A 26189-nucleotide genomic window follows, 5' to 3' on the forward strand; every position below is an offset into this window, starting at 1 on the left:
TGTGTTTCCTGGATGGTTTTTGGGTTTTTTGCAGGTATATATATTTACAGTGTGGAGGTTTGCACAAGAAACACTTGAGCCAGACTTGTTTTTACTGAAGCAATACCCAGAGGGGGCACACATGCTCTACCTTGTCTCCCACAGCGTACATAATCACAAAATAGCAGCGTATTGTGGTGAGGCTCAGCAACACAAGTACCAAAAAAGAGACTTGGGGAAGGAGGAAGGAAGGAAAACAGGTAGCAACTGTGCATATGGATATTACAGCTTAGAGAACTGCAGTTAGTACTAATAAGTTTTCTTCTCTTTTGAGACTTAGTCCATAAATGCTCGGTGATTCCAATACTTCATCATATACTTGCTGGGAATGTGGAGCTGGGTCTCAGGGTCTTCTTAACAAAAGAAAGACCATTCTCTTAAATATATTATTGTTCCACAGTGCCTTGGCAATCACAGAGATGGCGTTGAAAGAGTGGTGCCCCAGGCAGGAAGCTCCCTGCAGACAACTGAGGTGATAGTAACTGAGCTCTAATGCAGTACAGCCCACTCACCCCAAGGAACCAGCCAGGGCGACTCATAGGTCATAAAAGCAAAACATTAATCTTCTTGGTATTCAGTGTCCAAAGATGATTCAGCCACAGAGGTGTGAAGATTAGGGAAGAAAGCAGATGGTAATTTCTTAATTTGGATGGAATCCTGACACAACCATTGGAAGAATTTTGGGACGAACCGCAAGAGCTGTTCTAATCAGGAACTAGGCTGTATAGCTGACAGAAGTCTCTCTAAATCTCTGCTAGGTGGAAGAAATGGCTGTGAAGAAAGATACGTGCAACAGGAGACAAAAACTTGAATGGCTGTCCCAGGAAGGCTGTGAGGACTGAGTTCAGATCCTGTAGAAATAAAAGGTCTCTGACCAGAAGAATCGTCATCAAACATTCTCATGCCACAGCCTGTTCTGGACTGGCCTTGGGCCTTTCCTAAAGATGAGCTTCTAAAACTTAAAGGCTTCACCACCCCCACCCACCACCCCAGTCATCGGAGATCAATTGGACACAGCAGTATTCCTCCTCCAGAGCTGGTTTGTGCCTGGAATCTTATTCTCTGAGGAGCAGAGTTCCTTTTTATCCAGATGGACCTCTGCAAAGTAAGGCAAGACTTGACAGTAGTGATTTTCATTGTTTCAATTTAGTCACCAATTCTGGCGTCAGAAACTTCTGCCTGTCTGAAGTGAAAAGAACTAAAATATTGTCCCTGTTTCTGGCTCCACATTTGACCTATCCCAACCTACTGCTTTTCACCTGAAGATGTGAGACTGAATAGTTCCCATCAACAGGAAGTATGTGCCTGTATCTTGTTCAAAGTGTTGTCATAAACATTCAGAAAAGTTCAACCTGATTAAGTTACCTAGCTAAGCAGAGAAAACTTTTGTTCTGGTGTAGATTTACCAGGTCAAGAATAGCAGGCTCAGTGGGAAAAGCCAATGGCTCCCTCAAGGGAAAGGTCTAGCTTCTTTTTTAGGGGCTGTGTCAAGGTGCCCAGAGAGCTACAGTATTCCTCTTCACACTAAGTAAGGGTGGAAGAGAGAAGAGAGCTGGTTGTTGAAGGAAAATGTTGAAGCAGGTGGTGCCAGCAGGCTCTCCAATAATTTGAAAACTTGAAGAGCTCCAGTGCCGAAGGCTTTGCAGGGACACTGACACTTCAATCATGAAACTGTCAGAGACACTGTGAACATTTCTAATATGACAGCTGGAAGGTACTACAGGGCCATGAAAAGGTTCATACTGCAAGTCATACAGGCTGTAAGCAAGAAAACAAAGGGAATTTTACATGTTTTGGGAGAAGTTATGCTGTGGGTTTATGGCTGGTTCAGCTGACCTCTTCAGATGAGAAGAGGGGAAAGGGATTGATACACTAGCATGGCATCTCACTCACCTGTTTTCTCAAATGAGCTGCAAAATATTGTGTTGCATTCCCAGAGATGCTGAACAGCTAAAAGCAAAGTCACAACATCAAGAAATCCTCTAACTTAGGAAAGAAAGAAAGAAGTACTTAAGAGTGGCTTTGAAACACCAAGGGCAGCCATACAAGTCCTCAAGGTTACCTTTTGATTCTCTATTTGCATTCCCTGTGTGTTTCAGTGAAATACAGAGCATGAATAGTGGGAGGAAACCAAAGGAAGATCAGGTCTCAGTAGGGCAGCATCTTGTCAAGGGAGACTACATACCCTGTTTGCACACAGCAGCATAGCCTGGAGGGAAGAACTCTTGAACTGATAGCTCGGCATAAAGCTAAGTTTTCAGGTAGTTGAAACAAGGCTGCTTTGGTTTTCTTTCATCTATGATCTCCTTAAGGAGTTCTCTGGGAGAGCACCAACCTCCTCACTTTAAAAGATAAAACATCCTTGCACAAAGGCTTATTCTCCCAGACGTTATGTATTGGTGTTGGTGCTCTTTGCCTAACTTTATGGAATAAACTAGGTCTGTCACTTGTCTTTTAACTATGTCTAGACATAAGTGTGATCTCAATGTGAACCAGATACTCATTAAAGGCATTAAATCCTTATTGGGATACAGTGAATGCATTATCAGAGCAGAGGCGTGTGCTTACAGAGCATCTGCTCGCCCAAAATCCATGCTGAGGGCTTGGGAGTGAGAATGCCATCATCCCTGCAATGATTGCTGTCAGATAGTGCTGGAACTGATATAAAGGAAAGGAAAGAAATATCATCAGTGCCCTCTCAGCAAGCTGCAGAAAAAAAGATGGCTGGATATGGAGAATAGTCACATTTGCCACATAGAGCCAATAGAGAAAAATAACTTTAAATGCTTTGGTCTACCAAGATACAGGAGTAGAGAGCTGAGAGGAACAGAGGCATGCAGAAGAGGAAGAACCATGACGCGCATTAGGTAGGACACTACAGTAAAGAATCTAGCAAGCTGTTCTTGGCCAACTTACACAGAGAAAATGAAGAAAGTTGAAAAGAAGCATAGAACAATCCAACATGCCAAGGATTTACTAGTAAAGGAAAGCCAGTAAACATATGAGTATGGGAAAAAACAGCTGGCAGTGCTCCATGTGCTGGGACTTGGCCAAGTTATACGAGTTCTGCCCCGTAATGCTTGTTCTCACAGCAGGCGGGAAGTGGGGTCTGTGTACACTCCCCAGACGTTGCTACGGCCTCCAGCTCCAGGGTGTGCCAACCAGAGGTCCACAGCGTCAGTGTACACTTGGGTAAGCGCTGGGAGAAGTAGCACAGGTGTGTGCGGTAGGGCCACATCACACCCCTGAGGGCAGATGGACACATCAAAACACCTGAAGACTCTCACCCCTCCAGCACCATGGGAGCGATGGGAGACATTAGTGCCAGTATTTGTCTCAATGGTGGCACATGTTTATTTGCTCCGAGTCTAAGTATATTGCTCAGCATTGGTTGCTTCAGATAGCCATTATACCAGGAGGAGACTCCAACTTCCTACACTGCACACCGCACTTGTAGAGCAGAGGGGCTCATAAGCTCTAGGAAGACAGCCAGGCAGTAGGGCTGTGCTGTCTATGGCAGCCTGCAAGGATATGTGCACAGGTTCTCAGATGTCATTTACCTTGTAGTCTCACATCTTCATAGCAAAGCTTAGAGATAGCCAGCCCACGTGCTGCTCTGGAATAACATTTTCTTTGAAACATCCATTCACTGCAGAAATGTTCATGAAAAGATAAAGCTCTGTTGACATGGAAAAATTTAGCTGATGCTGCTACACAGTAGTGTAGCATATGCCTGTATAAGCCACGATGCAGATTAAAAAAAATAATATTATTATTTCTGAATGGTTTAAATGTTATTGTTACTTTCTAAGTAGTCAAACTGAGAAATACAATGATCTTTTTTATGTTACACAGGTGCCTCGTCTACTGATTCCATCAGCAGACCTACCTCAAGCACTTCTGACAGTGCTTTTGGACAAAATCTGAGGCTCCTCTAGGTGAGCCCCAGTATGCTGCCCATTTCTGCCCTGGAAAGGAGAAAACACAGCAGTGGGCAAGACTGTCCTAAACCTTAATTAGTTCAGTGAACATGTGCCATAGCCCTCAGTCTCTACACATTAATATTGTCCAGAAAAGCCTCAAAGAAAAAAAAAAAAAGTGAACTGAATATAGCAAGATCATAGATGAGTTTACAGAGAAGCCAGAGGATTCTTTTACAATTACAGCTCAACTTCACTATTTTTCTCACTGCAGAGTTAACTTGGATGCCCAGAAATAATGTTTTTCAATTGTTCTGGTATCACTGGTTGGGAAAGGAGACAGATCATCCCAGCTTGCTACATGTGAAGCTTGCTTTGTTTTTTCCCTGATACTGGGGTGGCAGGCGAGGGGGCCTGCATCTTTTACAAAATTCTGGCAGCTGTAGGGTTCCCTGTGAGCTGCTTTTCAAACTCTGCTCCTGGACAGCTGAGCCCAAGCGCACCTGACAGAGCCATGATCCTGGTCTGGACAGTCACCCAGTCTGGCGCAAGTGGTGTCTCACTTCCACAACTCACATATAGGCCATACTTGTAAGGTTGTTACCACCTTTTGCCTCCAGGACCGACCTATTTCTTAATAATCTGGTACATTATGAAGAAAGGACTTGACTCCAAATCCACTAAAACCTACAAGACAGAAAACATTGTAAATTGATTACAAAAGTAAAAAAATGCTAAAATAAAAATATTTTTCAAAGCATGATTTTTATGCTCACGCCAAAGTTACTCAGTTGCCTCTATTTACTTCTCTTTGAGATACTCATTTGCAACTTATTTGTATGCACTTGCAGCAATGCTGTGTAATGAAGCAAGCTTCTGCCTTTGGGGTCTTCATGCATCCAAGCTGTCTGGCTACAATGCATTTGCAGATGCTTAATTTTAAGCACCACGGAGCCCCATTCCTGTGTCTTATGTGCCCATTTTTTACCAGATCAGGGCTCAGAGCAAAGTTTTTGGGAACAGGCTCCATGTCATTTCTTCACATGCACAGCACCATACCGACAGCGGTGTATGGGGGACAACTGCACCAGGACTTCCAGATGTAAAATCCTGAACGTGTGTGGTTTCTGGGAGATGGTTCTTGGGAGAAGCCCAGTCCTGCTGCTGTCTGAAGTACATTGAGAAACACCTGAAGAGAAGAAACAAGAAAAACACTCACAGCAGCCATTTCCTAGGCTAGAAAACAATGGAATTTTTATTGAACAGAGATGGCTCATAAACACACTCAAAGGAGTTCCACCTGCTGTTCAGCAATATTCATTGCCATCTGATAATAACCTATGGGGACAGCTGTATAAAATAGGAATAAAATACCAAATTGCTATATTAATTAATAACTTTGCCTTCCAAATACAGAACCGTATGTCATTTAAAGTCTGAAAATAGACCACAATTGTTAGCATTTAAACCAAACCTTTATGATAACAAATATACAAAAAAAGGCAGTCAATATATTAAACATTTAAATCAATAGCATACATTTCTCAGAGGTAAACACTGAGCAAACAAAGCCACCAAAGATGTTCAGAAATCAGGTGAAAGTTTCAAGGTCAAGCTCTAAACACTGTAGCTTTCCTAAAGCCATACCGGTATTAGACTTTTATCTAGCCCCTAAATTGAAAACTATGTAGCATGAACATTTGAAAATAGAACATTGGCTATCCGGCAGGAAATCAGAAGTTTCTTAAGTCCTCACTGTATTTATATTGAAGCACCTGCAGAGGCAGAGGGCAGCAGCAGTTAAGCACTTTGTTTTGCAGGGTTGGGGTTTTAGTTCTGTTACAGATGAGGGCCACAGCGTCCTCATACCAAACACAAATTCCAGCACTGACAAAAGAGAAGTACTGGCCTGACAAACTGCGTGAATAATCAGCCTTGCAGCTTGCATTAAACTGAATGGGACCTGCAGACCTGCCTTATTTACTGGAAGCCTGTGCTATTTCTACAGCACAGAAAAGGTCTCCTTCAGTAGTCGATCTAATGCCTGAGTTTGAAAGCTTGGGATACATACATACACTCAAAAATAATGTGACAAAATTACTATCAATAAAAACAAGTTTTAATGCCAACAACTAATAAAAGTTCATATTGCAATATTGCTCACAACATAAATGTACAATTTGCACAAAACATGGCTCTTCAACATGAATATTTTGCAAGCTACTATATATATAATATGTATAATTTCTTTTCTTAAAGAATTATATGCAAGAGTGCATGCAAAGAATTTCAAAGCAGTAACACAACAGGAGCAATCACTTGTTTTACAGGTTACTGAAACCATTCAATACAGAAACACTGGGATATTAGGTAACAGACAGACAGATAGGTAAATGTCTGCTTTTTCGTAGACCTTCCCACGTTACACCAGAAGTGTGGGTTCCTTATAAGCTCAGGCCCTAGGAAAGACTGATCCAAATAGGGCTCTGAATGTTCTCCACACTCTGACCATAAATCACTTCTGTTGGAGATGACAGCGAAGGAGGCACTTGTCCTTTAGCCAGGAGTGGAGGCAAGCAATCTTCTCCATAGCCAATTTATGTTCCAATTCCTGCTCCTTCATTTCTAAGCAGTTGGTGGTGAGCATCTATCCATCCCATGTTTTGGCTGGTCCGAAGCAGTTTCCTGCAGCCTTTACAGTGGGAAACCCAAGACTGGAGAACCTGGATATCCTAAACAGCAGTGCACAGCACTGCCACCGTTCTAGTCAGATATGTACAAGGAATGACACGTATCCTCTGGTTTAAAATTTACATAGAGTATATACAAATAAAGCTATTCTATCAATGTGCAAGTTTGTTATTCTCTGGTGTGTTCCAACAAAGATTTCTTAAAAACCTTTATACAGACCCACCAGGAGAGTTTACACAAAGCTGACATTTTGTCATAGTCATAGTTCATTACATAGGCTTTGTTCTGCAAACTCTGTAATGGAAACTCCCGTTACTTTCCCTTGGAGTTCTGCCTATGCACAGGGCTGGATTTGGTAGACTCCAGTCATGTCTAATATAATTCCCTTGACTTCAATACATTTTTAACTGGGGTGAATTGGCACCATGTGGGTTTCTTTTTTCCCAGAAAGTCATCAATCTCTATGAAATGAGGCAGGACATGTAACCGGACATTGAGGGGTTTGCAGTTCACGTGCCCAGCCCAGATTTTCTTGCTTTTGATGGGACTGTGGTATGTGAAGCCGGCACAGTTTGGCCCTAAGGGTATGTCTGGAAGTCCTTAGCACTTTTGTACACTAGCTGACAGCAGGCAATGCCCTCAAAGTAACTTAAAAAAAAAAAAAAAAAAAGACCAAATGTAATTTACTTTATTTACTGAACAGTAAACATTAGACTGATCCACTAAACAGATGGATATGGAATGCAACTTGTCTAAAATTAGAATAGTTGATGTTTTCTTAGGCAGGTCTAAATTCATAAAAATCCTTCCCACCCCACGCAGGCCCCACTGTGCAGCATGTAAATACACGATGCTTCTAATAAAGTCATTGGAAACACAAAGGCTGTGATCAATGAGCAGAAGGAAAGCCTAACCTCTCCCATTTCTCTTCAGCAAAAAACCTCAAAATTGTGCAACTAATTCATGTGACTTAAGTACACATTTATGATCCCCGCTGAAGTAGAGGTGCTGTGTGCAATGACAGCAGCATTTGGCCTTCAGCCTTTATGATGTACCAACCACAACTGTGCAGATGACTGGATGGGAAATTATATTTGCTACTGCATTAAAAAAACATGCAGCCTTGCAGTAACTCCCATTAAAGATTCCCACTGACTTCATAAGAGAGAGAGAGAGGAGACTTCAACAAGTGCATGTTCTGCACCACTGGAGCCAAGTTTCTCAAAAATCTTTCCCTAATACCATTTTTCTCCATTTTGTAACTTAATTATAATGTGACATTCGGAGCAGAGGCTTTGCATGTGTCCTAGCATACTAAGGGGACTATTTCACACTAGAAACAAAGATCTGGTGAGTTTTTCTTTTTCAGAGTAACACAGTAATAAAAAACCAACCTGTTGGTTTCACATGCTACCCTGCCTTTGTACAGTATTAACAAAATGACATTTAGCAATGACAAATGAATTATAATCTCATTGGAGATTTTAAAAGGATCAGCATGAGACAGAATGGGGTTTAAGATAACCTAAGGTGCACTCGGAGAAGATGCTTTCATTTTCCCAACGTTTATGCTGAAGACCTGATTATGTGATACAACACATAGAGGTTTCTGATCTTGCTGACTGAATACATTATACTCAAGAGAAAATTATGTTAATTTTAAAAACAGTAATGAAAAAATAAAAAGACATTAAATACAAACACACATTTTAAAATAATATTCAAGTTGTGGACACAGTGGACAAAAGCTGCCACTTCAAATTATGGCTGTGCTCCTCTATTTTTAATACATTCCCTTCTGCCTCGTTTCAGAGGGCCCTCAGTTACTGTCTTCAGTAGAATGGTTTGCTCTGGAACATTAACAACACAAAACAAGCAGTTTTCAAAGGCTTCTAACAGCACTTGAGAGACTGACATCTTCAAATGAGCTCCAGATGTCTTATCTGTCTTTTTGAGGAAAAATATTTGGTTCCAGCAACATTTGTATTTCTTAGCTATACTCTACTGAAAAACACCTGCACTCCTATTGTCTGTACTCTGACTCTCCGCTATTTTATTTTTATCCATCATAAACGGATAAGCAAAGGGGAAGAAAGTTTCACCTGTGTTGTTACTTGTAGATGACCTCAAACATGCCTGTGAGGCCAGAAACCGGTATTTAAGCTACATCTGTGGGATGAAGCACAGTATCTCTGTGTTTGCTGATGCTTACTGTTGGGTTGTGTGATCTTTCATTTGCTTCTTAATAAAAAGTGAAGTGAAAGCTTCCCATAAAAGCCCAACAACAGATGACAGATGACAGCAAACAAAACTATTTTGCTAGGAAAAAAAACCAAACCCAAATTCGTAACAATCATAAATGTAAAATAATCATAACCATTCCCGGGTTTATATGACACAAATTAGGAGTCTGCCTTAAAACTGAAAAAAATCAAGATTAACTCTATGGTTCTGCACTGTTCTAGAAACCATCTCCTTTCTAGCACATCCTTTCCTCTCATTTTCGTTTTTCTTTTCTAGCTTTAAGTTCAAAGACATCTCAGGGACAAGTGGGAGTAGATGTGAAGAGGAAAGAAGGAAGCAAGGAGTTGTCCCACAGACAGTGCTAGCTCTTCTGTCTGTTCAGGATGCTCACTCTGGGATTTCCCCATTCAACTGTTGTTTTCAATGGTAAACATAAAGATACAAAACCAGCCAGCCCTTCAGAAGTGGATGACAGAGGAAGGATTGCTTCCCCATTTAAAAAGATCAAGACTGTGCTTTCTAATTACAGATACGCATTCGGCTTGGAAAGTGCGAGATGCGCAAAGACTTCAAAGCTGACATAGTATGAAAGAGAGATGGAAAACAGACCTAATCCACAGACTAGAAAAATCAATTAAAAGGCTTCCAGCAATTTTAATGGGGCAAATTTTATCATGCTTTCATGTTTGGTTTGTGAATGATGTTATAGTAGAATCTTAACTTGTATTTTTCCTAGAACATTCGTATATCCTTCATTTAACATGTAGATTACTTCTTGAACCTTGTATCAAATATTTATAAATGCTAAACTAGGTACAAAGTGAAACCCATTTGGGAAAGTGGAGCGGAGGGAGGTTTAGCAGCACTAACGGATATTGCATTAATGCTCAGCATCAAGGAAGGCTGACTGCCATTAACAAGAAATCTCATTACAAACATGATTTCACGCCTCATAACATATCTTGTAGATCTATTTACCGTCCAACACTCTCTCTAACATACAAACACATAAAGATGGACAGAAAATCTGAAGCATTGCGTATGCTTAACTTTTTCTTCCCAGTAAGTAACAACAACAGACACAACACCAAAAGCCACTAAGAAGCAGAAAACACAAAGCTCAGATGATATAGAACAAATTATTTTACAATGCTGCTTCTGTCCTCAATGACTTTAGATGCTTTCCAGACTTCAACCTAATCAAAAGCCTGCTCTAAAGACAACTAATGCACAAGTGGCATTACAACAAGCTTCAGATGAGCAGGACTAAAGAACAGTCTAGTAGCCCACCAGTTGCTGTAGGGGGTGGGTGGGGTGAGAGAATGTTGTATTACCTGTGGCTTTTTTCTGCTGCTTTTCATTATATTATGATGAAAAAATGCAGGTTCCAGATCTTGCTGCTGCGTGGCAGTTGGCAGAATGAAGAGAGCGTGGGGAAAAGAGCACTGACCTTATCTCGGGGCTGTAAACAGCTGAGATGCATTATTCAACCTTCCACATAATGTTGAGGAGATCAGTAGGAATGCCCTGCATTGCAGAGTGGGACTTACTTATTGTACGGATAATGCTCAGGAACCTCTATTCCCCATTGGTACAGCACATACAGCAGCCACAGCACTCAGAGAAATACAGACAGGAAGCAACATACTGGTCTAAATGTACCAACGAGACATAAGTCAAGTTCTTCTGGTATTAATTGGAATTTAGCCAGGATCATGAGGTCAAAAAGCTCTCAGATAGTTTCCTTCAGTCCTTGTATTCTTCAGTGGCTAAACATAAACTCACAACTCAAGGAAGACTGCACATTCCACCATGCCCCCAAATGGCACAATTAGTCGCTGGCTCAGTAACTGCAAGGCAAAAATCAGTTCCCAAGGTACCGAACCGACTGTCCCACATTCGTCTATCAGTGGTCTACCCAGGCCTGAGCAGGTTTAGCAGGGTATTTGATGAAGTGAATGCCTGGATGCTGGAGAAGCAGCTTTCCCTCTGATGAGGCTCCAGGGGCTTCCTGTGCTGCTTTCCTACCTTCTGCCCCGGTGAGGCACAGCCAGCGCTGGGGCACAGGGGGCTTTTGACTGTGCTCAGGAGCAAATTTCAGCCCACAGGTGTGCTGTAAGTTCTTTAAAAGCTACACAGAACAGAGAGAACCAGACTTTGGAGAGGCTCATTTGAATGCCTCTCACGCAGGAAGCTATAGCACAGTCAATTTATCCACTGCTGGGAAGGGGAAAGAGTAAGGCTGGACTCACTTGAACAAGTCCAGATGTTTTCAACCATGTTAATCTGTCCCTGCTAGAACATAAGAGGTGCTAAGGCTTTAACCTTAATTAATTAAAATGACCTCCTAACGCATTGGCTTTTTCTGAAGTGGGTGTCTTTTTTGTGTGTGTGTCTGAGCATCTCCATTTTCTAACGTGGCTTATTCTAAACCATGAATGATTTCTGATTGGGTATTTCAGAGCATTTTTTTCCCCTGTCTTTATTTGCTTTAGAAAGGCAGTAAGAAAGAAGATTGCCTCTCACTGCACAGGGCAAAGCCAAGTAATGGAAGCTCTAATGAAAACACAGCAGCAGAGACGATGGAAAGTGGAAAGACCAGTTAACTGCACAAAAAAGGGCTGAGGCAAATTCGCTCTTGCAGCTGCAGCTGTGAAGATATTTATAAGGACAAAGAAAAGCTACCAACTGCTAGAGCTCCATGGCCGTATGTGAGCAGTGGGACTGAGCAAACCCCGTGTGAGCACTGAAGAGACCAGAGCCAAACGGGCTGGTTGGGGATGCCAAGCAAGGGGTGGGAGATGGGGCTGCTCTTCCTCTCCCCCTGCCCTGTCTTCTACCCTCCCCTCCCCTTTGATTTCATGGAAACTCTGAGCTGGAGAACAAATGAAGCAGGAAACAGGGAACACTGTACCTCTGGAATCCAAGGCAAACATCTGGGGTTAGATACTCAAATTCTGGTACCTAATCCTCTTCACTTACTGAGTGAGGCCTCTTCACTAGCATGCCATCCAACACAGACAGGAACCTGCACCTAACCCAAGCATGCCCATTTGCACAGTGTCAACACCTCTGCAGGATGAAAGAACAAACCTGTAAGCCCAAAGGAGGATGAAAAATGCCTCTCCAAAGCAAAACAAACACCGAAATTGCCACTCTGGTACATCAGATGGACAGTTTTAGTAAACTAAACAACACAGCTTGCAAACCACAAGATTTTTGTAGAACTTAACCTATCCAACCAACACAACCTCTCTTGTAAGTTGCTGCCATGTCTCCTGGGCATTTTAGTGACAAGCAGTCCAAGCAAAGCACAAAAGCAACATCTACCAAGACTACTGACTCAAGAATGTGAGATACCACAATTTGAGCTCTTTGCATGCACCTAAGACAAATATGCACTAGGCCACCCATGGCTGTTCCACGCACTAAGTCTTGAACCAAGCTGAAAGAATGACAGTTTAATGGCAACAAAAAGAAATTGAGTACCCCCTGCTATCCACGCTGAGCTTGCTTCCCCAGTTCTTAGGCTCAGTGAAGGCAGCTGACAAATGCCCATTAGCTTCTGTGGGGTTCCAGGTTTCCCTTCTGCTTTGGGCACGCATTTGTAATGTTCTCAGCAGCGGTTTGATTGAACTCACAGATCATTGACTCACAGCTGAAGACTTGGCTTGGCTATTTTTTGCCCTTGGAAGCCAGTTGTAAATGGCAGGTCAGGTGCAGTTGTACTGAAATGTGATGATCTGGTCAGTGGGCAGTCTTGGCCTTCACTCACTGAAGAGAACAGATCTTACCTCAAATAAATTACAAGTTAAAAATAACAGAACATTGATTTTGTTATAAATGTAGGGAAAATGTGATTGGAAGTGCTGTGAGTTAGAGATATAAATGTTGTGTTTATAGGCAGACATCAAAAATCAGCAATGTTCTCGTCTATGGGGTTTCAGATATGATTTGAGTGCTAATTCAAGGCTAACTTTCTGCAAGCTAGTTTATTAAATATTAGGACAAATCCTAAGCAGCTTTTTTAATGCTTAGACATTTCAACATCTCTGAGCCAGAGGATGAAAGCAACATCAGGCCCTTCATTTCTGTAAAGCACTTGCAGAGCCTCACATGAAAGACAATTTGTCAAACAAACTAACTTCAAGTCTTTAAGTAACTGTCGTTCATAGAAAAAAATAATTATTCACTGACTTCAGAGGCAGCTTTAGTGAATGCAGGATGCCGTCTTTCAGCAATATTTTTAAGACAGAGCCAGCTCCTGAAGGACACCGAATACCTGCAACTGACAAGTTCTAGAGGGTCTCAGCCTCTCCTAGGATTTAACCTATAGACAAGAGTACTGGCAATGTTTTTTTCTCTAGCATGGCCTGAGCCTTGCCTTAAGTATGTGGATGTGTGACTTTACCACTTGTATTTTTCTGGAACATAAAACCCCCTCTTAAACAGGGTCCTGCATGCCTGAGTCCCCACAGATCTAAGCTGCATTGCATGCTGTTAACAGAACCCTCCTCTTGATTTTAGACTGGTATGGGCTGGGGAAAGAAGAGAAGCCCTTTCTTTTTTCTCACTGCACCACCTCAGAGCAGTTTATTTCAGTGCAAACCAAGGATTTTCCTTTTTCTTTTAACCTTCAAAGAGCAGCATATTGTGCTACACTGTTGAAACAAAACTAGAATTTCTGAAAGACCCCAGCACACCGCACACTGCAGCCCATCCAGGACTGTGCAACGTCTGGTATGAAGCCAGTGGATATTCCATACAAAAAGGCTCAGTGTCAAAAGCAGCATGTGGAGGATTCAGCAAGCAGCTCTCATTAGTGCCAATAGGAGCCTGGCTACTAAGCCTTCACACCTCTTTTAAAGATGTTTCCTCTGTCTTTAATAGACATTTGCACAAATCTACTCCGAAGCTGAGACCAAGCAGGCAAAAGTTTTAGCTGGGGAAAAAGTCTTAGCCGTTAAAAACCTGGCCCTTTTCCAGAACGGAGAGCATCTGGCCACCAGCTGTGTTTAGAGGACAGCAGGCATAAGGAATAGATCAGGGGAAAATCTGAGAAACAAGTAGACAGTGCTGAAATTTGTCATGAAAAGAATACCAGCCTTCCTCTGTGATGTCCAGAACCTTTGCCCTCCTACATTCCCCACCCTTTTCTCTTCCCAGCTCTCAAGCCAATTATGCGAAAATTGCCTATTCAGGAGAACACAGATGTCCTTTCTGGGCTTGGGAAGGGATCCAACAGGTCTCTAGAGTAAAAAAAACTGGGAAGTGTGGACACTGGCAGCACATGAGGCAAAGTGGAAATGGGAGGAAATTCCGGAAACTAAGGGAGGACCTTGCAGAGAGGCAAAAGGAAAGATCTGCCATGAGGAAGGGGCAGGATGCTTGTAAGTCCTCAAGTATTACAGCAGTGGATTATTATAAAAAAAGAAAGATGGAAAGGAACTGAAACAGCCCTTCACTCATTACAGGCTGTAAAGTTATGGTTAAAAAAAGAAAAAAGACAGGAAATCACAAGTTTTTCTATGGATGTTGTATTTTTTTCAATTTCACCTAGATGGGAGGCAGTATTTTCCCTCAAAATTTGTAAATTATTGCAACTCATACAAACAGTAAAGAACCAGAAGGCTTTTTGTTTTCTAAGATGATAATGCCAGCTCTAAAAAATGCTAATAAAACGCTCTGCTGGAAAGAGGCTTATCTGATAGGGATGATATTCATGTGCACCTACTGAAACTCACACTGCTTTTTAGATTAAATTGACAACAGAGCCCTTCCCCCTGTCAGCTCCAGATTAATGGAATGAAGAATCCATGCATGAAGCTATGTATAATAAAGCTTGGGAGATTATGGAACAGGCTAGAAGACAGGATCAAAATTGCAACTGATCTTGATGAAGTGGGGAAATTGCCCCGATTAAAGCAGAACAAATTTAATAAAGACAAGTTGAAAGTGTTATACTTTGGAAGGTATAGCAAACAAATGCACAAATAAAAATAGGAACTCCTGGGAAAGCAGCAGGGACTCACCCAGGAATTCTAACAGAAGACAGACTAGATCAAAGCCAGCCATGGGATGTTCTTGTAGAGAATATTCTGGGATATAGTTTCTGATACGTTCTACATAACATAAACCACAGGAGACAGTTACTCTGTGTTGCTTGTTAGTGCATAAAACCGCTGCTGGAGTACTGCTTTTTGGGGAAACTGGGGAGTCATGAGGGAAATGACAGCAAAAATAAAAGAGACCTAGAAAATACTAGTAAAAAAAAGAACTATGAAAGACTATACTAGTAAGGAAAGTATGATAATTCCTCTCATGCATAGAACAATCTCTTAAGAAGATCCTATAAGATCATCTGTTCTTCTTGTCAATCAGGGCTTGAAGAAAAAGTGCTTAATTCGCATTGAAGAAATTCCACATAGACTCTTAGGAAAACCTTCCAGTTACGAGGGTGGTGAAGATCACGGATCCCCGACATGGGATGTTTCAAGAGCCTGCAAGCTGTGCACTGTCTGGCATGGTTCAGCTAGACCTCACCCAGCCTCACAGCAGGAGAGGTGGGCTAAAATAGCAGTTTTCAGACTCTGGTCTGTGGATCCACAAAGGTCTGCTGACTACTTCCAGGAGAAACAAATGCTAGGGTTACACAGGGGCTGGCTCTTCTGCTGGCAAAAGCGATGCGGGTCACAGGTCAAAACAGAATTGAACGTCATGATTCTTTCTTTTTTAAGGTTCCTTTCAGCTATACATCTATGACTTTGGGGTTACCAGCATTCTGGAGGGCAAAAGTTACACTTTTATAGCTGCAATCCCTTCCTTAACAGTTTTGAACTATCGTTTCTTGGGGCTTGTTCTCACCCGCCGTTTGCTAGACACCAGCAAAGCAGATCGCTGCCACGCTTTCTGATGTGCTCAGCCATCCAGCTTCACAATCCCCCGCAGGAGCGGCGGGACGCGTGAACACGCGGGCCAGTGCAGCTCTGCGGGCAGACTTGTGCAGCGCACGTTTGGAGGCAGCTGCGCTCTGTCCCTAGAGTGCCCAGACACGGTGACCGCTCAGTTCACGTACAGCCACCAAAGGACATATTAAGCCTTTTATCTCTGAAAAAAACCCAGTGAACATTACCACAGATACTCTCATCAGAAGAACAACTAGCACAGAGTTAACCCATGTTTCCTTCCTAATGAGTCCCTGGCAGGTTCCTACAAATGCTCAAAGGACTTCACCTTCCCCGGGCAGCCTGTGCACACAGGGCTCTACATGCCCTTACCAAAGCACAGTTAGTATTTGAGCTGGAAACAGGGGCATGACACCTGCGGCTATCGTTACAGCATTACATGCCAGACTGCCTATCCACCAGTCTACCTGTGGGCATGCTTCCCCAAAAAAGCTATTTTGCCTATGGATATACATGTATGCAACTCCTAATGACCTCGTTTGGCACTACACATGTACCCAAGGGAAGAATTTTAATATCACGATTATTGTTTGAAAAACTTTTCTATTTTAAACCATGAAGCTGTGGGGTGAGGTCTGCTCCTATTTAGCTATCACTGGCATGGAAGGATGGGTTCCCATGGATAAGGTGGAACACCAAACAGTAACAAGCACCCCTGTGTGTTGCTGTTGCATCAACCATGGTCTCACTTCTCTAACATCGCAACACTCACACCTAAGTCACCACTACCTAGATGTTCCAGACAACATCCTGTATGAACACGTACTCTGCAGAAAAAAAAGTCCAGTTGACTGACATGCTGCATCTCTGTGACATTAGTGGCAGTTTAAACATTTTTGTAATTTGTTGCAGATACTGTAAAGGCTTTAAAAGACCAAGCACACAGGAGGCTTTACACCTCAGAGTCATAAAACAGCTTCCTGCCGTGCCGATAACTAAAGCCAAAACTGTGTTCTCTGAGCGTGCCAAAAGCTATCAACATGGAAGAGCACCTGACGTAGATACATCAACAAAAGAACAAGAGGTTAACATGCACTGTCAAAATAAAACTTCTAAAATCTATGAACTGGGCACAGTTTCCGAACGGCATGCTACGAAATGAATATATTAATGTCACTTTGCCATGGAGAAGGCAACATCTTTGCCTACTTGCTGTGGTTTTCAGAGACAGAGCATCAGGAATGTTGTGGCATGTAGCAGATTTGTCTTGCTAACAATATGCTGCAAAAGAAAATAAGCTTTGACATTAAATCACACCCCCATCCCACCCCACCCAAACCTTGCATTGTAGATAACCTATACATTCTCAGGATACAGTGGGAAATCATTCTATAGTACATATTTAATTATAATTTTAAAAAGTCTAACTCAGACACAATCTCTGGCCAGTAGCAAAGTATCGACACATGACCGAAGTAAAGACCTTCATTATCCCTTCACTGTAACAAACAGAAATCAGCATCTCAACAAGGGTCTCCAGGGGTATCGTATCACAACCAATCGCACCAAATAAAATAATATGCTGATTTCACAACTGAAGTTTGACAAGAAGTAACATTGCATTTGTCTTGGCGAAACGAAGCACAGATGTAACATTTCACAGGTACAGTTACCATGCAAATGCATGTTGAGTTTGTCATTGTTTTTAACCCCAAATCACGAGAAGCATGCAGTTCTCCTGCCCCCAAAACTACTGTATTAGAGATAGTCTGGGTAATGTACCTCTTTGGTGTAACCACAGCCTGTTAGGCAAGATTATACCACCCTAGGAAAGAATACAAGCAAAACTTGATCACATGTATGTTTACACAATGTACATTTTACCATTTAAAAAAACAAAACATGTTACATAGATTCTCAAACACAGCTCTGTCGAAAATGAAGTTTTAAGCTTAAGAAATAGTTTTTAAACTACAAGGCCACCCCATTATTTTTTATGAACAATTTAAAAAGTTCCCACCCCTAAAAATCTGCCAGTATATTTCCTCAGCTGTAACAGTCTTACCCACTCTCTAATACAGTTGATCTTTGCTTGACAGCAATAACAGTTCTTACATTTCTTAAATGCACAAGGTAATGGACTCTGGGATAGTTATAGTTCTTAAATATGTAACACTGGAACAAATCCGCCTTAAACGATTAATCGGTCAGTTTGGGTGTTCCCTGGCACCACCGCTCAGGCTGGAGCTTCTGCTGTTCACTGAAGCGAGTTCTGGCTTTTGTTGGCATCAAGCTCCATAACCACGTGTGTGTGTTCAGAATTTGAGTACGACAGTGATTCACTGGATACTCTTGTACCCTGTTTGCTCAAAAACACGAAGAAGCTTTGTTTTCTGTATTCCCTCATCCAAACGTGGCTGCAGCCCCAGTGCAGCACCTCTGGCCAACACAGAACTATTGGGATGCAAAGTAGAATTTTCTAATTTTTTTCTTTTTTGTAGTCATTTAAGCAACTGCAATGGGTTTAAGCAACTGCAACAGCAGACTTAACTTGCAGGGTCTTTATTAGAGGGTTACCATCTTCCTCAGCATTACACAATGGAGCCCTTTGAAGAAGACAAATGAATTGATTGAATCCTTGTGGCCAACGTCCTCTGTAAGTCCTGTAGTACATTTTGACCAGACGTTTCTCCATTCTTGTCATACAACAGCTGTTTGAAAGCTTCGTTTTCAATGAGGACCATCATATTTTTCAGAAAGTAGCCTTCACAATAGGAAGATAGTTCTGTGACTCCAAGAAACTACGAGAAGTGAAATCAGAGAAAAATAACCATTCTGATAAAACCCACTCAGCAAACACAGTGCATAAGAGCTGCACACAAACAAATACACAAGCTAAGCCTTTCAGACAGGCACAGTAATGCTTACAGGTGTACACACATGGAGAAGAAGGACTTAATCAAACAGTATTTTATGCTGATGATTCTGGTAAAAATTCTATGCTATAAGGCTCTGGTTGTTAAGGAAACAAACTTCCAGGGGCTGAGCTTTCCTCCCTTGGAAATTGGTGGGAGTTCTACCACAGAGTTCACCAGACCCATGATTTCATGCAAGAGGTTACACCCTAAAACTACAGGTTTGGGAAAACATACTACGGACCATTCCATGAATGCCATCCTTAGCCAGGATGGGACATACGAGTGCCATGGGACAGAAACCTGTCATGCAAAGTTTTATGCTTTGAGGAATCTCTGTAGGAGAAATGGAGGTTTGTAGAGCACATGGCTTGGGCTGTCAGTACCTCCCTTGCATCGGGCACTGTGTCAGGATAATAGGGCAGGGATACTGTAATGTGTGAGCAAACCTTAAACACATGAGTGAAAATGTATGAGCAAACCTTAAGTGACCTGTACTGGTTATTTGATGGGTGACCCATACTGGTCATCACCCACTGGCTAGATCCTGTGGTCATAAAAAGAGTATAGCTGTGATATTCCACTATAGGTGTAACTGCGAGCCACGCAAGTGTAGACAGCAGTGCTCAGCCTGTCCTCCTGCCCAAGAAAGACTGCTAGGTCCGGGCTCTGAGTAAAGCAGGAACCTTTGGCTGCAAGGTGCAGCCTGAAGGGCCAGAAGTGCTCGGGCATTTCAGAGCTTTGGGTGCAGTCTGGAACAACTACACAGCAGTGTCACCTACTACCACCTTATCACATTCAGAACTAAGAATGGAAATGGTTAATAAATAAACAAACAAACAAAAAAAAAAAGAAAAAAGAAAAAAAACAGACTAGGACTAGGTAGGACCTGTCTTCCCAAGGACAATGAATGAATTTAACTTGATTTCAAACCATGCAAGTTTTCATCAGATTATGAACGCATTGTTTTGCAAGTGGATGTGACAGCATGTGAGTGAATCTGTATTCTTCTCTGAAACACCATTCATCCCCATTCATTACTTCAATATATTTGTGAGACTGAGGAAATAATGTACTTTTTCTGATTTGTTCTGAGGCCCAGATTGCAATCTATGCAAGTGCTGAGTGTTTTAGGCATGTATTTGAAAGTCCAAATGATTTTGTTGGGAGTTTGGGGGCATTCATGTAAAACACAACTGGAATCTAGTGGTAACTAATCAATCACCATTATAAATCCAATTTGCCCAATTACTTAATTTCTTTCTGGAAGTAAAGAACAGTGACAAAGGCTGTGACAAATGAAATCCTTAAAGTGATACTAATCAAATGACTACCTTTGATGTTGGGCCCAATGCTGTTTAGTATCTTTGTAAATGATCTGGATGATGCAATCAAGCATACTTTGATGAATTTTGGCAATGATACTAAACTGAGTGGGGAAGCAGACACTTCAGAAAGGAGAACCACCCTGCAGGAGGACCTCAATAGGCTGGAAGAGTGGGCTAACAAGAACCTTATCAAGTTCAACAAGGACAAGTGTAAGGTCTTGTACCTAGCAAAACATAATCCAGGAGTGCAGCACAGACTGGGATCTACCCAGCTAGGGAGTAGCTCTGTGGAGACAGACCTGGGGGTTCTGGTGGACAAGAAGCTCAATATGAGTGAATAGCGTGCTGCTGTGGCAAAGAAAGCCAACAGGATGCTGGGTTGCATCAATAAGGACATCACGAGCAGAGATGAAGTCATTATCCCACCCTATTCTGTGCTTGTGGGGCCACACACTTTGGTCCTCGCTACGCAAAAAGATGTGGACAGGCTGGAGAAGGTCTAGGGAAGGGCCATAAAGATGATCAAAGGACTGGGAAGCCTGCCATATGAGGAAAGGCTGACAGAACTGGGTTTGTTAGAGTCTTGAGAAAAGAAGGCTTAGGGAGACCTTAGCACCATGTTCCAGTATTTAAAGGGTGGCTACAAAGAAGATGGAGACTCCCTTTATACAAGGAATCATACGGGAAAGACAAAGGTCAATGGGTACAAGTTACTCCTGGGGAGATTCTGATTGGACACAAGAGAAAAATTTTTCATAGTGAGAAGAATCAGCCATTGGAATAATCCCCCCAGGGAAGTGGTGGATTCCACAAATCTGGACACTTTTAAGATTCAGCTGGACAGGGTGCTGGGTCATCTTGTCTAGACCATGCTTTTGCAAGAAAGGTTGAACCAGATGATCCTTGAGGTCCCTTCTTACCTGGTATTCCATGATTCTATGACTCTATGTTGCAATTTGAAGAATGGCAGGCCCACAGGGACACCACAGATGATTTTAATACTCTCAATTCAACTTTTGTAAATGTGACCAAATCCACATTGTCTCATCTTCCTACCAGTACTTCACCTCTTTAACCCAGGATCTCAACCTCTTGTTCCTACAGCTCCTTTTACACACCTCACCACCGTGCTAAATACTGTTCTACAACCTAGCCCCCCGCCCCCCAGATAGCTTTCCAAATCTGTGTTCACTTCATGCTATGCTTCCACCAAATCATATCTTTCAATCATGATGACAAAGGCCGTGCTCGGTGTATCTCTGGGCCAACCTGCTTGTACATCCCCCAATGGAAAGGCAGGTCTCATCATCCCCCGAGTTCCTGCAGGTGCAGCTGAGCTTACAAAGTAGCAAGGACTAGAAATGGTACCCACAACAGGAGCAAGTTACTGAAGACCTGCTCCTGGCTGATGTGGTGGTTCTTGGCTTCAGTGCCTGCTCACCTTATTCCCATCCTTACTGTGGTCTAACATGAGCTCCTTCTACACTTCAAAGAGCAACATGGAAAGGCAGATGGTTGGCTGGCAAGCTGTGCTTGAGCTTGCATGTAAGCTCCTTTGGCTCATCAGGACCATCTGGCCTCTTCTGCCACATACCATTATCGCGTATTCACAGAACAGACAAATGAAGCTACTGAGTGACGGAAGCACTCTGGGCAGAACAGTCTGTGCTCAGATTAATCACCTGCACATCACACAGACCAGGAGCAAAAAGATGGAGTGTCTTCTCTGAAGACAGCGTAATAGAGATGTATCTGAACTAGCTTTAAATGTGTGAGTTCAGGTCCTGGAAACCTTCTAGCTATAGCAGTATGAAGCTTAGCCCTGGTAATTTACTGGAAGCAGGGTAAATTAGCCCATGCAGAGCTCTAGGGTGATGTGGCTTAAGTAATTCCAGAAGTCAAGGTTTCATTCATAGCTAGCGTGGTTATCTGTAATGTACTACCCATGTCAGTGCAAACAGGACCCTGGCCTTAAAAGCCTCTCAAATACACCATTTCCACGGCCTCTGTTGGGAGAGGTAGGCACAAAAAACTTGCAGGCTTGGGGCCCTTACAGGTAAACAAGGAGCTGGATTTAGCCACTGTGTTTGTTCAGTTCCAGCATCAGCAGTGTACAAGTCCCTCAGACAGGTCTAAAACTCCATGTAAGAAATTTCTTCAAACAGGACGAAGCCACATTTCACAATTCAAAGAAAACATGTGATTTTAAAACAAAATTATTCATTTTACTTTTAGTAACAGTAATACAAATTGAGAAGTTCCCACACGAGCTACAAGATAAATCAAGTGTTTTTCAAAACATTCCTGCACAGCTGATTTTTTTTTGCTATTACAATAAACGGACCTGCAGATATACCCTATTTCTTATTCATTTTATAGGTGGACCTTTATGCTATTTCAAACACTGATTGCACGTTATCTGTACATCAAGACCTAACATTACTACTCTCTGTAGGAAATACCTGATGATGGGAACGGAGGTCAGATCTGCAGGGGTTTGGAGCAATCTGCGGTATTACCCTGTTCAATCAAACCTCCATGTCACACTGCACCATTTAATCTTTTGTATAACCATGTAAGTTATAGAAAAAAACATCTAAGGAATGCTTTAAAATATTTCATTGCAACTATTTGTATACCATTTCAGTCTTCCAAATGAAAGTCTAACTACTAAGCACACAAGAGGAGGAGAAAAACTGAAACTAATCAATGTGGCAACCACCTCCATCAATGAGCAAAAATAGGTTTTCTAGGTCAAAAAATTCCATGCTTTTATGCCTAATGGCTTAGGCCCCCTCACAAGCTAAGTAAATAATTTGATTCCAATAAGAAGCTGCAAATCTCTCCTCTCCCAAGACATAAAATTCTCATTACCGTCCTTGCACAGCTCCGAGACGTTGCACTTTGCCATATATATTGACAAACTGTCATCAGCATTGAGTGTATCACCCCAGTGGGCTTCAGGTGGGAAGAAAACGGGAAACTGCAATGGGAAAATGCAGCTTGGAAGGTGAAAGAGAGGTGTCTTATTCACTTAGGTGATTCCTGTTGAATAACTCAGCAGTTTGGGTTGCCATGATAAGGGATAGGTCTGCCACACAGTGGTACACTCATTGAGTTTGAACAACTTAGGGGGTGAGAAGTTGCCACCGATGCTCTTACTCTACGTGATTTAGGACTGTCACTATGCTAGGTAGCCATCAGCCATTCAGTCCCAATAAACGAATGACAAATCTTAAATATGTAACAAATGTACTAAGCATATGATATATGTATCACTACTTATTGTAAAACTGACTTACGAGTATGATGACAGACACATAACATGCAAGCATATGTGGTTATTTTTACCTTGGCATGATTATAAATATCCACGCAGTTTTCTGTATTAATGCTTTTTGCACAAATGATCTCACAGTGTCGTTGTAAAGCTTCAAGCTGGAAAAATTTAGCAGCAGAGAGAAGCTAAAAAAAAATAATAAAAAAAAAAAGCAAGGAAAAAAGTCAAAACTGCTGAGTGATACAGAATCAGAGTTTGCTTCTTTACTGTTTCATTTTTTTTTTCTCTGCCCCTGCTTCAGTTAGTGTGAAAGTACTGACAGTCACAATGAGAAGATCACTTGATTGCTTCAACTCTTTGTAGTCCCCTCTGGATGACACTGTGGGAAGCTGTACAGACAGACCGCTATGGGCTGCTCAGATCCACATGCTGGCTTTGGAATGGGGGGTGTGTGAGAGAGAGAAAAAGGAAATGGCAGCCTGGAAAGTCTTTGGTCACTTTGCAAACATGACTCTGCAAGGAGAGATCTGCAATTACATTCCAGAAAAAAAGGGTTCTGGTTCAGCTGTTCCCCAAGCTCTGGCTGAATCGAGCACCTGGGCTGGACATAGGGATGTCAGCAGAAGGGCCAGGACCAAGAACCAGATGATGACCATCCTGGGCAGTCTTAAAAATCTAGAGAGGCACTAAACCTCAAACCTAATAGCTCAGCAGGCTCGAGGAAATGGAATCAGATCTCTATATGCTCCTTGCTCTAGCTGGTGAGCAGCAGTAAGGTCACGTATAGGCCAAGGGCACTGAAACACTGGCTTCATGTTACTTCAAGGAGCGGGTGCACGGCAGGATACAATGCAAAAGCACTGCCAAGTTAACACTCATGTTAGTGTCGTGTCTGTATCGCTGCATGGCTCTCCTGCCATCAGGACTCAAGCCAACTTCTCGCTTTGGCCCTGCACCCACCCTATGGATATACTGCCCGGACTGGCGCTGCCTTGGGATCTCTGCATGCCACTGTACACTGTGACCTGAAGCCTGTGGAGGGAAAACTACTTAAATTCTGAGTTCTCCAAATGATTTCAGTGGTGCTAAGATCTCCCCTATTGCTCCCTTTCTGTCCTTTTGCAGTAGAGAAGAAGAATTTAATTTTCTGTCTTTCTGTGGTAGGTCATTGCCTCTGGCTCTCTCCCTCTGGCTTAGGAAGCAGGTTGGGGTTCTTCATTGCTTGACACCTTGCTCTAACCCAGCCAGGTCTCTTAGGCCAAGCTGTTCAGGTGTTTAGGCATTTACATGGCCCTTACTATCTAGGACTGCATGACAAAAAGCTACCCTGTGAACCCCAAAAGAGCTCTCACGCTGCTAGGTAAAAGCGCTGAGGAACAAACCCCTGAAACTTCCATGACATTATTCTGACTTCTCCTATGCAGTCGCTCAAGCTCTGTTTTAAGCCCATAAATAAATTCAAGTGCTAGAAATCTGCAGTGCTGATGTGATAGCAGCCAGCTGGCCCCAATTATGAATTGCAGCAAAGATTTCTGTGGAGTATTTCTGGTGCTTCTTGTTATCATATTTGTAATAAGGCAAGTTGCTAAATGGAGTTTTGAAAGATAAAGCCAAATCCTATTCCAGCTGCCTCTGTGGCTCAAGCAGTCACGTGCTGGTTTGTAATTATTTTAAACTGTGAGGAACCGTGGCCAGATCTGTTATCAACAGATCAATCAATCAGTCATACAGTCTTGAGTCACAGAAGTTTTGAGATGTCACAAAAGTAGAGGAAGCAGTCAGCTGAACTGCAGCACAGGCTTTTTAACAGTCTAGGTGACAACACATGCATTTCTATAAAGCATTGCACTGCCTAGTCTAAGACTCCTTATTTCAGAAAAGGTTAGAAATTCAGGAGCTTCTTTCAAAACTACGAGTGAAATAGAGAATCAGTGACCTTTTCCTGTAAAGCTCAGAAAGTCCATGTGGGTATGCTTAGTTAGAAATCCACCAGCTGCGCTGGAGAGGGATAATTTCAGTCTTCACCAGTTCCATCCTCTGGCTACCAGCAGGGTTGGTACATATGTCCCTGTATCCATCAGAATTGATACACCCTGGCCACTTGCATCCCAAAGAAGAGTCGCTCCCAGTTTCTGGTTAGCAGTACTTTTGTAAATGCCAAGGCTCACATGGATGCCCCAGACATGAGTGTCATAGGGACAGACCAACTAATGTAGGCAAGAATAAAACATCATGGTGGCAGACTATAATCTGTACACTGATGGTTATCAGCTATTTAAGTTGCTCTGATTTTACTATTTACTGTCCTGCATTCTTTTTGGCTGCCATAATTTGGTGACTGTCAACAGGAAAACTCCCTGAACCATTGTCAAGAATTTGCTCAGTATCTCTTAGTTCTATATAGTTGTTGGTGGTAGCCTGATCATAGCGGGCAACAACAGCACACAGTATTTGGAAGAGGGTACAGGCTGTGGATGTGTGGCTACACTGAAGGCTCAGCCAGCTCCAGCTGACGTGGTTTAGCTTTCACAAATGGGCACAACGGCACTGGAGGTTTTACATCCAGTGAGAAGGGGGCAAAGAAGTCTCTATATGTCAGGGAGAAGCCTAAGGTTTTATTCAGAAAACTTGACAGTCACATACTTGAAATTAAACTGAACTGTGATTCCAGTAGGATTTCTCGCATGCTTAAATCCACGTACAGGCCCAAGAATTCTCCCGAGCGAAGAACCAAACCGGATGCCTTTACACTGCTGAGATAGGTGTGGACATGTAAGCCTGAGCTAATAAACCAAAAGTGAGAGCGTGGCAGAGGGAAGCTGACCAGCCCAGCTGGAGCAGAGCATCTTGCCTATAAGGCTGAGAGA

General features: G+C 42.5%; 1 protein-coding gene across 3 annotated transcripts in view; it reads right to left on the reverse strand.

Moving 5' to 3' along the window:
- Window positions 1-17181: 17181 nt before the first annotated feature.
- BTBD11 (BTB domain containing 11) overlaps window positions 17182-26189 on the reverse strand; it is a 181023-nt gene continuing 172015 nt past the window's right edge. For all 3 annotated transcript variants that reach the window (XM_037389810.1, XM_037389809.1, XM_037389811.1), the window contains 2 exons: window positions 23394-23507; window positions 17182-18600 (listed from right to left, as the gene is read on the reverse strand). In XM_037389810.1, coding sequence (XP_037245707.1) covers window positions 18391-18600; window positions 23394-23507 — 324 coding nt within the window. In that variant the 3' untranslated portion in view covers window positions 17182-18390. The remainder of the gene's footprint in view (window positions 18601-23393; window positions 23508-26189) is intronic.

The sequence above is a fragment of the Falco rusticolus genome, chromosome 5 (genome assembly GCF_015220075.1).
Source record: "Falco rusticolus isolate bFalRus1 chromosome 5, bFalRus1.pri, whole genome shotgun sequence".
Lineage (NCBI taxonomy): Eukaryota > Metazoa > Chordata > Aves > Falconiformes > Falconidae > Falco > Falco rusticolus.